This window comes from Anomaloglossus baeobatrachus, chromosome 2, assembly GCF_048569485.1.
Source record: "Anomaloglossus baeobatrachus isolate aAnoBae1 chromosome 2, aAnoBae1.hap1, whole genome shotgun sequence".
NCBI lineage: Eukaryota > Metazoa > Chordata > Amphibia > Anura > Aromobatidae > Anomaloglossus > Anomaloglossus baeobatrachus.
This window is the reverse complement of record NC_134354.1, coordinates 510852704-510865773: the sequence shown is the minus strand read 5'-3', so window position 1 is coordinate 510865773 and position 13070 is coordinate 510852704. Positions and strand designations below refer to the sequence as shown.

Here is a 13070-nt window from a genome sequence, read left to right as displayed (position 1 = left end):
ATACTTACATGCTAATCAACATGCAGCGACACCGCACATACCTCACTGTTCATGGCGGCCGGTGGAGGATGGCTCCGCAGTGCACATAATCCGGAGTACCCGAGGCTTCCAATCATGCGCACTAACTGATGCCGGGTGTAAGCTTCTCGGCTTCGGCGAGGTATAGCGCGCATGATCCATCCTCCGCCGGCCGCCATGAATAGTGAGGTATGTTCAATTCGCTGCATATTTATTAGCATGTTAGTACGCCCACATGGGTGTGCTAGCATGCAATGTGGGCCGACTAGCTAAGGGGAGAAACGCCCTTGGGACTAGTCCCCGCTCTCATTAGCATAAGATAAAATATCTTTAGAAATACTTTTTCTAAAGATCCCTTTATCTATGCTACTAGATACAGGAACGGTTAGGCAGGGAATAGAAATATGCACCCAGAACTGCTCGTGGTTCTGGGTGCATATTGCACCTGACAGGTTCCCTTTAACATAATTCTAATTTTTGGTTCATGTAAAAAATACTATGTCAGTAATTCTCTTTAATGACTCCCCAGAATCTGATGTTGTTGCCTAAATTTTGAGCTCTAATGATTATTTAATTTAATTTTTTATTTTTATTTTTGGTATCTCTGGAATCCTTTGATATTGTGGATAGAATTAGACAAAATAATTTGTAAAGCTGTTTAAAAGCTACATATAATATATATTGTAACTGTCAGACTAATTTTTTCCAATAGATTTCTTATAAATATGCACTGTTGGCTTGTCCATGTTGGGTGAAGGGAATAAGTTGTTTTCAAACACCCATTCATATGATTACTCCAGCCAACTAAATAAAGGTTGGGTGCAGCTCTGCAACAGCAAGAGATATAAACATAAGATTAAAATGCCCCATAAACATGTGTTTATGATGAAAGTGTTTCATTATCTGCATTTTAAAATCTTACATGCAAGGGCATAACGCCCTTGGAACGTCCTTGGACGCACATCCAACTGAAATAATTTGCGGCATAAAGACCCATTGAGTCCCTCCCAAAACATAGGTTGGCAGCTGACGTTGATGTCGCAAGACATGTGTCGGCATAGCAGGCATGGCGATGTTAGCTGCCAGCTGCCAGCTATTGCTACAGAGGTGGACGGTGAGTGATGTGGGTGGGGAGCAAGGTGAGTAGAATGTGTTGGTGTGTTTTTTATGCATTAGGTGAAAGAACAGGGAACATATATAACAGGAAGGAGCCCAGTATGGGGACATATATACAAGGATGGGGAACATTTATGGGGAAGGGGTCCAGAATGTGAGACGTATAAACCAGGATGGGGCCAAGGATGGGGTACATACAAGTGGGTGAAATAAGTATTGAACATGTTACCAATTTTCTAAATAAATATATTTATAAAGATGCCATTGGCATGAATTTCTCACTAGATGTAAGTAACTAGTCATCCAATCCACAAAAAGAAATCAAACCATAGAAGTCCATAAATTAAATTATATGTAATAATGAAAAATGACACAGGGAAAAAGTATTGAACAAATGAATAAAGAGAGGTGCAAAAACCAATGGAAAGTCATAATACCAGCTGAAATAGTTCAGTAATTAGAAAGAAATCCTGCCACTTAATGAAAAATATATCAGCTGGTTCGTTTGATGGCCTATAAAAAGGTATCTCATTTCCAAGGTGCCACACAAGAAACATGTCATGATAGGTAAAAAAAAGTGAGCTGGCAGAAGATTTTTGCACTCTTATTGTTACAAAACATACTGATGGCATTGGTAGAATTTCTAAACTACTGAATGTTCTAGTGAGCACTGTTGGAGTTATAATCTGGAAGTGAAAAGAACATAAATTCACCATAAACCAGTAATAACCAGGTGCTCCCCGCATGATTTAAGACAAAGGAATGAAAATAATTATCAGAAGAGCCAAGGATCACCTCTGGAGAGCTACAAAAAGACATGGAATCACCACAAGCAATTATTTCAAAGAAAACAATAAGTAATACACTCAACCTTCATGGCCTGTATGAATGCTCACCTCCTAATGCGGGCATCACACGATACGATCTATAGTGCGATCGCACGAGCGATCGTACCCACCCCGTCATTTGTGCGTCACGGGCAATTAGTTGCCCGTGGCGCACAAAGTCGTTAAACCCTGTCACACGTACATACCTGCTGAGCGACGTCGCTGTGGGCGGTGAACATCCACTTCCTGAAGGGGGTTGGACGTTCGGTGTCACAGCGACATCACACAGCCACCGGCCAATAGAAGCGGAGGGGTGGAGATTAGCGGGACGTAAACATCCCGCCCACTTTCTTCCTTCAGCATTGCCGGCGGCCGCAGGTAAGCTGCAGTTCATCGTTCCCGGGGTGTTACACGGAGCGATGTGTGCTACCCCGGGTACGATGAACAACCGGCGGCGAGAAGAATAAACAATTTTTTAAAAATAAACGACGTGTAAACGATACACGATTTGTAACAGATTTGCGAGTTCTGAGATGCTCGTAGGTGTCACACGAAACGACGTCGCAAACGATGCCGGATGTGCGTCACGAAAACCGTGACCCCGACGACATATCGCACGATGGATCATCTCATGTGACGCCCGCATAAGACTCCATTGCTGACCAAAAAGCATGTTCAAACGCATTTAAAGTTTGCTCAAGCCTGTGAAATACTGGGAGAATATAGTCTGGTCAGATGAGACCAAAATTAAACTCTTTGGATACACAGCATGTTTAGAGGCTAAAATGCACTGCATATCACTGACAAAACACCATACGAACAATGAAGTTCGGAAGTGGAACATCATGGTATGGGGCTGGTTTTTAGCAAACGGCAGTAGCAAACTTCATGTAAATAAAGGAAGAAAGAATGGACAAATGTACAGAGACATTTTTGATGAAAACATGCTGCCATCTACCATGATGTTGATGATTATGATGATGATGAAGAAACAACGGTGGACAATTCTGCAAGTCATTGATCCGAAACACACAGGCAAGGAAACTCTCAATTGGTTTCAGAGAAAGAAAATAAAGCTGCTAAAATGGCCCGGCCAATCACCTGACTTGAATCCAATAGAATATTTCTAACCCTCAGAGTTCATAGAAGGAGCCCATGAAACCTTCAGGATTTGAAAAGTGTTTGTGTGGATGACTGGGCCAATATCACACTTGAGCAATGCAAGAGACTAGTTTCTCCATACATGAGGCATCTTGAAGCAGTGATCACAAAAACTTTTCTACAATGTATTAAATAAATTTCAGGAAGCGTGTTCACTACTTTTTCCTTGTGTCAGTTTTCGTTATAGCACATCATTGCATTAATTGACATTTATGATTTGAATCTTTGCCTGTGGGGATTAAATTGGGTTGCTACCAACAACTGGTGACAAATTGATATCAATAGCATCCTTAGAAACATTTTTACTTAGAAAATTTGTGACATGGTCAATATTTTATTTCTCCTACTGTATATATCAGTATGGGGACTAGAATGGGGATATATTTCCCAGGAAAATAGATGTATTCAGCTCACCCCTCTTCACTCTAGGATCCACCACCGATGCACGGAACGCCCTGGCCCGGGCGGAGAGACACAATCATGGAGAGAAAAAATATCCAGCATCGGATAAACGGAGAGATTAGGATAAAACTGAAAAATTTATTAAATCCATTAAAAGCAGGATGCAACACGCAAAAAGAGCATGGAGACACACAGTGAAAAGACTTAGCCTACGCGTTTCAACCTTGCAGTCTTAATCCATGACTAAGACCGCAAGGTTTAAACGCGTAGGATAAGTCTTGTGTTTTTCACTGTGTGTCCCCATGCTCTTTTTGCGTGTTGCATCCTGCTTTTAATGGATTTAATACATTTTTCAGTTTTATCCTAATCTCTCTGTTTATCCGATGCTGGATATTTTTTCTCTCCATGATTATGTTTCCCAGGAAGGGGCTCAGGATGGAGACATATTTAATAGGAAAGGACCCAGAATGGGGGACATATTCACTAGGAAGGGAGACTGGATGGGAGACATACTGTATATACTAGTATGGGGGACATATGTGCCAAGATGGGCTCAGGATGGGGACATATATTCCAGGATAGGGGTATATTTACTAGGAAGGGCCTCAGGATGGGAGACAATTATATCAGGATGGTGGACATATATACCAGGAAGGTGGACATATATACCGGGATGGGAGACATAATTACCAGGAATGGGGACATATATACCAGGATGGGGGGCATATTTACCAGAATGGGGCCAAGTATGGGAGAAATATATATCGAGATGGAGGACATATTGAACAGAAAGGGGACATATATAGCAGGATGGGGGACATATTTACTAGGAAGGAACCCAGGATGGGGGACATTACTACATAATTAAGGGGGGAAACTCACAATAATTAATAATTTAGACATTTACCTCAATGACCAACTTGTGATGATCATCTGATTGACTGAAACTCTCACCGATCTCAAATACTGGCATTTTCCCCTCCTCACACAAATGCATCCAGTGCTGATATTCTGCTTGGTCTGGAAGTCGATCCCAAAATATCTTGAAAACTTCCCAAACTGTTTCTTGGCAAACTGTACAAATACACAATAACAAAGAAATGCTTTTCATTGCTGAACACAAAATAAATGTCAGTGAACAAGCCCTGTGAGACGGGGTTAATGGACCTCCAATTGAGTTTTAGAATATTAGGGTCAGTGCTGAGGGACTATTTCTCCAGCAGTATGACATCAGCTGAACAAAACAAGACCTGTGTAATATAGATTAAGAATAGTTAACATTTTAGTGTATATGGTAAATTATTAAAGCGATCCTCTATCTAAATTGTCTGATTACTAAGCCTGAGCCCACGAATGACACAGAAATACTGCTGCCAAGTGACCTAAGCTGCCAGCAGTCCAACAGAGATCTAAGTGCAAAAATATTCGAGGCCTTTTCAGGAACAGGGTTATATAATCCAAGACTATCTTACAGTGGGGAAATTAAGTATTTGACAGACTGCCGATTTTGCAAGTTCTCACACCTGCTAAGAATGAAGAGGTCTGTCATTTTTATCGTAGATACACTTCAACTGTGACAGACAGATTAAATACAAAAAATCCAGAAAATACATTGTATGATTTTTTAATAATTAGTTAGCATTTTATTGCATGAAATAAGTATTTGATCCTATAGAAAAACAGAAATTAATATTTGGTACAGCAACCTTTGTTTGCAATTACAGAGGTCGAGCACACACAGCAGCAAGGATTTTCACCCACTCCTCCATATAGATCTTCTCCAGATCTTTCAGGTTTTGGGGGCTGTTGCTGGGTAACATTGAGTTTCAGCTCCCTCCAAGGATTTTATATTGGGTTCAGGTCTGGAGACTGGCTAGGCCACTCCAGGACCTTGTATAACCCAAGACTAATGATAGTAGGAGAATATTTATAGAAAACCAAAAAGAGAAAACTCCTAAAATGTATACCTTTATTAATTAATTATTAAAATTTATCAATATAAAACGAAATTGCTTTTACGTAGTTTTTTTATAAAAACACAAAGATTAAGTGCGTGTAGAGAGGTGATAGATCCAATTCGTGGGAGCAGTGTTTATTATTTTCCTATTCTCAAGGTAGGGACAACTCAGATAGTTGCACTTCTTACTCCAATTGGTTCTTATGGGGAGATGGGAGATATACTATCTATCCCTCCCTTTCCCCTACCTACCAGCGGAGGTGCACCATACGTTTTTGGGTACCCCCCGCTCCACGTCGTCTCTCCCTAATTTCTCCCTGCAGCTTATCAGTTGCAATCGGGAGACCCGCCACCAAGAAAATAGTGCAAATAGTCACAAAGCTGTTTAGCTGTACATAAAATATGTGCCAGCCATATTATAAATATTACAGAAATTAATGCAAATAGTCACAAAGGCTGTTCAGCCGTACATCAATGTGTGCCAGCCGTATTGTAAATATTACATATATCTCAGACCAAAAAATTGTAATCCTTATATAAATCCGAATTCCCAGCAGGGATAACTTATCTGCCAGAATCATCCTTGAAATGCTTCTTACAGAACCAATCCTTAGTGGCCATTAGCATGCTGGAAGACCCAGCCATGACCCATCTTCAATTATTTTACTAAGGGAAGGAGGTTGTTGGCCAAAATCTCACGATACATGACCCAATCCATCCTCCCTTCAACACGGTGCAGTCATCCTGTCCCCTTTGCAGAAAAAAACCCGCAAAATATATTTCCATCCCCCTGCTTCACGGTTGGGACAGTGTTCTTGGGGTTGTACTCATCCTTCTTTTTCCTCCAAACACAGCAAGCGCAGTTGAAAACAAAAAGTTCTGTTTTGGTTTTCTATGACCACATGACCTTTTCCCATGCCTCATTTGGATCATCCAGATGGGCATTGGCGAATTTAAAACATTCCTTGAGATGTCCTGGCATGAACAGGAGAACCTTGCGTGCCATGCTGAATTTTAATCCGTGATGGCGTAGTGTGGTACTAAAGGTAATCTTTGAGACTGTGGTCCCAGCTCTCTTCAGGTCATTGACCACGTCCTCCCATGTAGTTCTGGGTTTTTCCTGGCCTTTCTCAGTATTATCCTTACCCCACGAGGCAGAGCTTGCATGGAGCCCCATGCCAAGTAAGATTGACAATCTTCATGTGTTTCTTCTATTTTCTAATAATTGGGGCCACAGTTGTAGCCTTCTTACCAAGCTGCTTGCCTATTGTCCCATAGCCCAACGGAGCCATATGCAGATCTACAATTTTGTCCCTGATTTCCTTAGACAGCTCTTTGGCCTTAGCCAGGGTGAAGATGTTGGAGTGTGATTGATTGAGTGTGTGGACAAGTGTCTTTTATACAGGTAACGAGTTCAGGCAGATGCAATTAATTCAAGTAATGAGTGCAGAGTACGAAGGCTTTTTAAAGAAAAAATAACAGGTCTGTGAGAACCAGAATGTTTGCTGGTTGGTAGGTGATCAAGTACTTATTTCATGCAATAAAATGCAAACTAATTACGTAAAAATCATACAATGTGATTTTTTAGATTTTTTTTTTATTCTGTCCTTCACAGTTGAAGTGTATGTATGATAAAAAATGACAGCTGTCTTCATTCTTTGTAGGTGGGAAAACTTGAAAAATCAGCAGTCTATCAAATACTTATTTTCCCCACTGTAAAATGGTATATCCATGTTAAGCATATGTAAATGGTTGCATAGAGGCTGAAAAAACACACACATCCATCAAGATCAACGTTTTGTAATTATACAATATTTCTTGCTAGGTTACATAGAACCTAAGAAATAATTTTTCATTAGATTGGCATCCTGACCTTTTTTAAATGGTTATATACAAGTACACATGCATTAGCATGAGATATTTTTTAAAACAGCAGAAATCATATGATACAAGGAATACCTATGTTTTATTGCTGTGCACCATTTTTTGGACTTTAAGTGGTTGACCACTTAATCTTAAATTATTTTGTGGCACCTACTGATCTACAAGTGCATCTCAATAAATTAGAATATAATCAAAAAGTTAATTATTTCAGTAATTCAATACAAAAAGGGAAACATATTATATAGAGTCATTAAAAACAGAATGATCAATTTCAAGTGTTTATTTCTGTTAATGATTTCTGATGTTTCTGATGATTATGGCTTACAGCCAATGAAAACCCAAAAGTAATCTCAGAAAATTAGAATAATTAACACAAAACACCTGCAAAGACTTCCTAAGCATCTAAAATACTTTCTCAGTCTGGTTCAGTAGGTTACAATATCATGGGGAAGACTGCTGACCTGACATATGTCCAGAAGGAATTGCCACTCCACAAGGAGGGTAAGTCACAAAAAGTCATTGCTAAAGAAGCTGGCTGTTCACAGAGTGCTGTATCCAAGCATATTTCTAGAAAGGTGTATTAATTGAAAAACTGGGTAGATAAAGGCGCATAAGCAACCGGGATAACCGCAACCTTGAAAGGATTGTTAAGAAAATGGCATTAAAAAATTTGGGGGAGAATCACAAGGAGTGGACTGCTGCTGGAGTCAGTGCTTCAAGAGCCACCACACACAATCGTATCCAAGACATGGACTACAACTGTCGCAATCCTTGTGTCACGCCACCCATGACCAATAGACAATGCCAGAAGTGTCTTAGCTGGGCCAAGGAGAAAAAGAACTGATGCTTATTGGTCCATGGTGTTGTTTTCAGTTGAAAGTAGATTTTGCATTTCATTTGGAAATCAAGGTCCCAGCATCTGGAGGAAGAGTCGAGAGCCCACAATCCAAACTGCTTGAGGTCTAGTGTGAAGTTTCCACAATCAGTGACAGTTTGGGGAGCCGTGTCATCTGCTGGTGTAGGTCCACTGTGTTTTATCAAGACCAAAGTCAGCACAGCCAGCTACCAGGAAATTCTAGAGCACTTCATGCTTTCCTCTGCAAACAAGCTTTTTGGAGATGGAAATTTAATTTTCCATCTTGACTTGGCACCTGTCCACACTGCCAAAAGTACCACTACCTGGTTTAATAACCACAGTATCATTGTGCATGATTGGCCAGCAAAGTCGCCTGACCTAAACCCCATAGAGAATCTACGCAACAATGCAGATGAGCGAAAGGCTGCTATCAAAGCAACCTTGGCTTCCATAACACCTCAGCAGTGCAGGCTAATTGCTTCCATGCCACGCCGCATTGATGCATTAATTCATCCAAAAGGAGCCCCAGCCAAGTACTGAGTGCATTTACTGTACATACTTTTCAGTAGGCCAACATTTTTGAGTTTAAAATCAATTTTTCAGTTGGGCTATATAATATTCAACTTTTCTGAGATAATGACATTTGGGTTTTCATTGGCTGTAAGTCATAATCATCAAAATTAAACAAGCTCTGTAAATTTACGATCCTGTGGAGCGATAAGAAGGAGATGAAGGGTTTCTTGCTTAAATTTCTTTATTAAATCCATCTTCTGCTTAGTGCTCCACAGGACCATGAATTTACATAGCTTGTTTTACTCCCCCCCCCCCCCCCCACCCTCGGGATTCACGGCAGGAGCTGCTTTTTGCCTGGGGCTGCAAATTTCCATCTGGGATCCGCAGTGACTCGGACTCCATGTGACCGGTCACATGACCGTCCCCGCAGGATGCAGACTACTCGGGCAGAGGAACATCATAGTGGTGGCTGGGAATATTCCCAGCTCCACAACAATCGCTGTAACCGGTAACTCTGCAGGTGAGCGGCTATACTACAATACCATCTAATGTGTCCCTGAAATCCTGTACATGTGCTCCTCCTTTATTCTCCTGTATACCTATAATCATCAACATTAACAGAAATAAACACTTGAAATAGATGACTCTGTGTGTAATGACTATATAACAGACTTGGCCCTATCCTGGATCTCTTCATACCTAACCGACCGAACTTTCAGCGTCTCACACTCTCACACCACCTCCTCATCCCACCCTGCATTCATTGGTGTAGCCCAAGGTTCAGTTCTTGGACCCCTGTTGTTCTCCATCTACATCTTCGGCCTGGGACAGCTCATAGAGCCCCACGGCTTTCAGTATCATTTCTATGCCGATGATACACAGATCTACCTCTCTGGACCTGATATTACCTCCTTACTAACCAAAATCCCACAATGTCTGTCTGCTATTTCTTCCTTCTTCTCTGCGCAATTCCTAAAGCTTAACATGGACAAAACAGAATTCATTATCTTTCCTCCTCCTCATTCAACTCCTCCACCAAGCCTATCCATGAAAGTTGATGGCTGCTCACTCTCCCCAGTCTAACAAGCTCGTTGCCTTGGAGTAACCCTCGACTCTGCTCTATCCTTCAAGCCGCACATCCAAGCACTCTTCACCTCATGCCAACTACAACTCAAAAATATCTCCTGGATACGTGCCTTCCTTAACCAAGGATCTGCAAAAATCTGCTCTCTGGCCTCCCTTCCAACACTCTTGCACCCCTCCAATCTATCCTGAAATCTGCGGCCCGATTAATCCACCTCTCTCCTCGCTATTCCCCAGCCTCACCACTCTGCCAATCCCTTCACTGGCTTCCCATTGCCCAAAGACTCCAGTTCAAAACATTAACCATGACCTACAAAGCCATCCAGAACCTGTCTCCTTCTTACATCTGTGACCTAGTCTCCCGGTACCTACCTGCACACAACCTCAGATCCTGACAAGATCTCTTTCTCTACTCCTCTCTTATCTCCTCTTCCCACAATCGCATACAAGATTTCTCCCGTGCCTCACCCATACTCTGGAACGCTCTACCCCAGCATATCAGACTCTCTCCTACCGTGAACAGCTTCAAGAGGAACCTGAAGACCCACCTCTTCCAACAAGCCTACAACCTACAATAACCCTCAGTCTAGTACACCACTGCGTAACCAGCTCTGTCCTCACCTATTGTACCCTCACCAATTCCCTGTAGACTATGACCCCTCACGGGAAGGGTCCTCTCTCCTCCTGTACCAGTCTGTTTTGTACTGTTAATGATTGTTGTACTAGTTTTTATGTATACCCTTTCTCACTTGTAAAGCGCCATGTAATTAATGACGCTATAATAATAATAAATAATAATAATATAATATATGCATTTCCCTTTTTGTATTGAATTACTGAAATAAATTAACTTTTTGATGATATTCTAATTTATTGAGATGCACCTGTAGTATCTGAAATTATAATTTTTCACGGTATAAACTCCTCTATGACTTCTGCCACATAGAAATACATATATTTCACATTTCTAACTGCTAGGTCTTCCTGCAAGCAATATCTGAGAATTGCTGGCGGGAACTGAAAAGTGCAGGGGCATAGTAGATGGATGTGTCCTATAATTTGGCATCATTTTTTATATTCTTATTAAGTACACGCAGTCTGTCAACCACATGTGTCTCAATGAACCAGTCAAGTGGCACTTTTCTAACTGTTTAGTCTCGTATTAGTCAACTCTTGCTCTTTTGGCAAAATTAACATTAAAGTGAGGGAAGAGCGAGGGGTGACGGCTGTAAGCTTGTCTTTCTCTCCTTTTAACTAGCACATTTCTAATAGCTTTGAAAAAATAAACATCTTTAATATTGATAACTATTTTATTTTGCAAAGTTACGGACGAGAGCAAGGTGAAAGTAGAACAATTTTTAATGAACAGAACATTAGCTTTATACATGGCAAGCATCCCACGGATGCGGAAGTGAGAGCTGAATTACCCCATTAATTCACATGCACATGACTCCATTTGGCTCTTTTAACCCAGTCTTCTTGTAGAGACACATTAGATACCAGTGCGTTGGGCATTTGCAGTACCTCAAAATGCTTCTGAAATGGCAGACACATAATGGTAATTATTCTGTTGGATTTTGTACAAATCTGTTTGATGGAAACTCATGTCATATTCCGCTGGATGCTACAAACAGACGAGAATATCTCCCACTTATGGTACTCCATGGAGCATGGTAAGTTAGCATGCATGGCTCAAGTTCTAGGGGACATATAGCCCTGGTGCAGTCTTTTCCATAGATTTGCCGAGAACACACTTTGGTATGGTAAGTTATGTTTTACAGTAGAAGAGACTTATGGATAGAGTTGAGCGCGGTTCGTGGTTCGTGGTTCTCCAGTTCGCGGCTCGAGTGATTTTGGGGCATGTTCTAGATCGAACTAGAACTCGAGCTTTTTGCAAAAGCTCGGTAGTTCTAGAAACGTTCGAGAACGGTTCTAGCAGCCAAAAAACAGCTAAATCATAGCTTGGTTTCTGCTGTAATAGTGTAAGTCACTCTGTGAATCAAACTATTATCACATTTCAGTGTATAGTGTGCGTGAACAGCGCCTTCAGATCACTGCTGTTTCTATAATGGCGATCGCCATTTTTTTTTTTTTTTTTTCTTGTCTTCCTTCCCTAAGTGCGCGCGTCTTGTGGGGCGGGCCAGCATGTCAGCCAATCCCAGACACACACACAGCTAAGTGGACTTTGAGCCAGAGAAGCAACGGCATGTGTGATAGGATCTGCATGTCACATGTCCCTGCATTATAAAACCGGACATTTTCTTCACGGACGCCATTATCTGCCTTCTGCGTCTTTGGTGTCAGACATCACTGTCGCAGCTCCGTCTTCCTGAGTCCTATAGCCGATACAGCTGTATGCGCTGCATACACAGCGTTAGACAGCTTAGGGAGAGCACTTTATAGCAGTCCTTTTAAGGGCTCCAACCGGCAGGGTCAGAGAGCCATAGGTGACAGGTCCTGCAAACAGCAACAGCGTCTGTGTAGCCCAGGTCAGGGATTTCCTACCTGCATTTCACCATTAGGAGGGAATAGAAAGGCAGTCTTCCATTCCTCTACCCAGAGCACCACAATCCTGCCACTGTACCCTCTTGTCCTCTGCACACTCCAACTGATAACTAAGCCATTATACTAGCAAACACTCAGTGTACCTAGTGGCATCCTATACGTGGCTATTGGACTTTGCTATAGTCCCACTAGTGCAAAGACATTTGCAGAGCGCGTCTGCCTGCATTGCACACTACAACTCATTCTAACCAAGCCATTATACTAGCAAACACTCAGTGTACCTAGTGGCATCCTATACGTGGCTATTGGACTTTGCTATAGTCCCACTAGTGCAAAGACATTTGCAGAGCGCGTCTGCCTGCATTGCACACTACAACTCATTCTAACCAAGCCATTATACTAGCAAACACTCAGTGTACCTAGTGGCATCCTATACGTGGCTATTGGACTTTGCTATAGTCCCACTAGTGCAAAGACATTTGCAGAGCGCGTCTGCCTGCATTGCACACTCCAACTCATTAAAACCAAGCCATTATACTAGCAAACACTCAGTGTACCTAGTGGCATCCTATACGTGGCTATTGGACTTTGCTATAGTCCCACTAGTGCAAAGACATTTGCATAGCGCGTCTGCCGGCATTGCACACTCAAACTCATTTTAACTAAGCCATTATACTAGCAAACACTCAGTGTACCTAGTGGCATCCTATACGTGGCTATTGGACTTTGCTATAGTCCCACTAGTGCA

At 41.7% G+C, this 13070-nt stretch overlaps 1 protein-coding gene across 1 annotated transcript in view; it reads right to left on the bottom strand.

Annotated features, from left to right (window-relative positions):
- IMPG2 (interphotoreceptor matrix proteoglycan 2) overlaps positions 1–13070 on the bottom strand; it is a 97246-nt gene that overhangs the window by 42990 nt on the left and 41186 nt on the right. The window contains exon 3 of the mRNA XM_075334291.1: positions 4432–4598. Coding sequence (XP_075190406.1) covers positions 4432–4598 — 167 coding nt within the window. The remainder of the gene's footprint in view (positions 1–4431; positions 4599–13070) is intronic.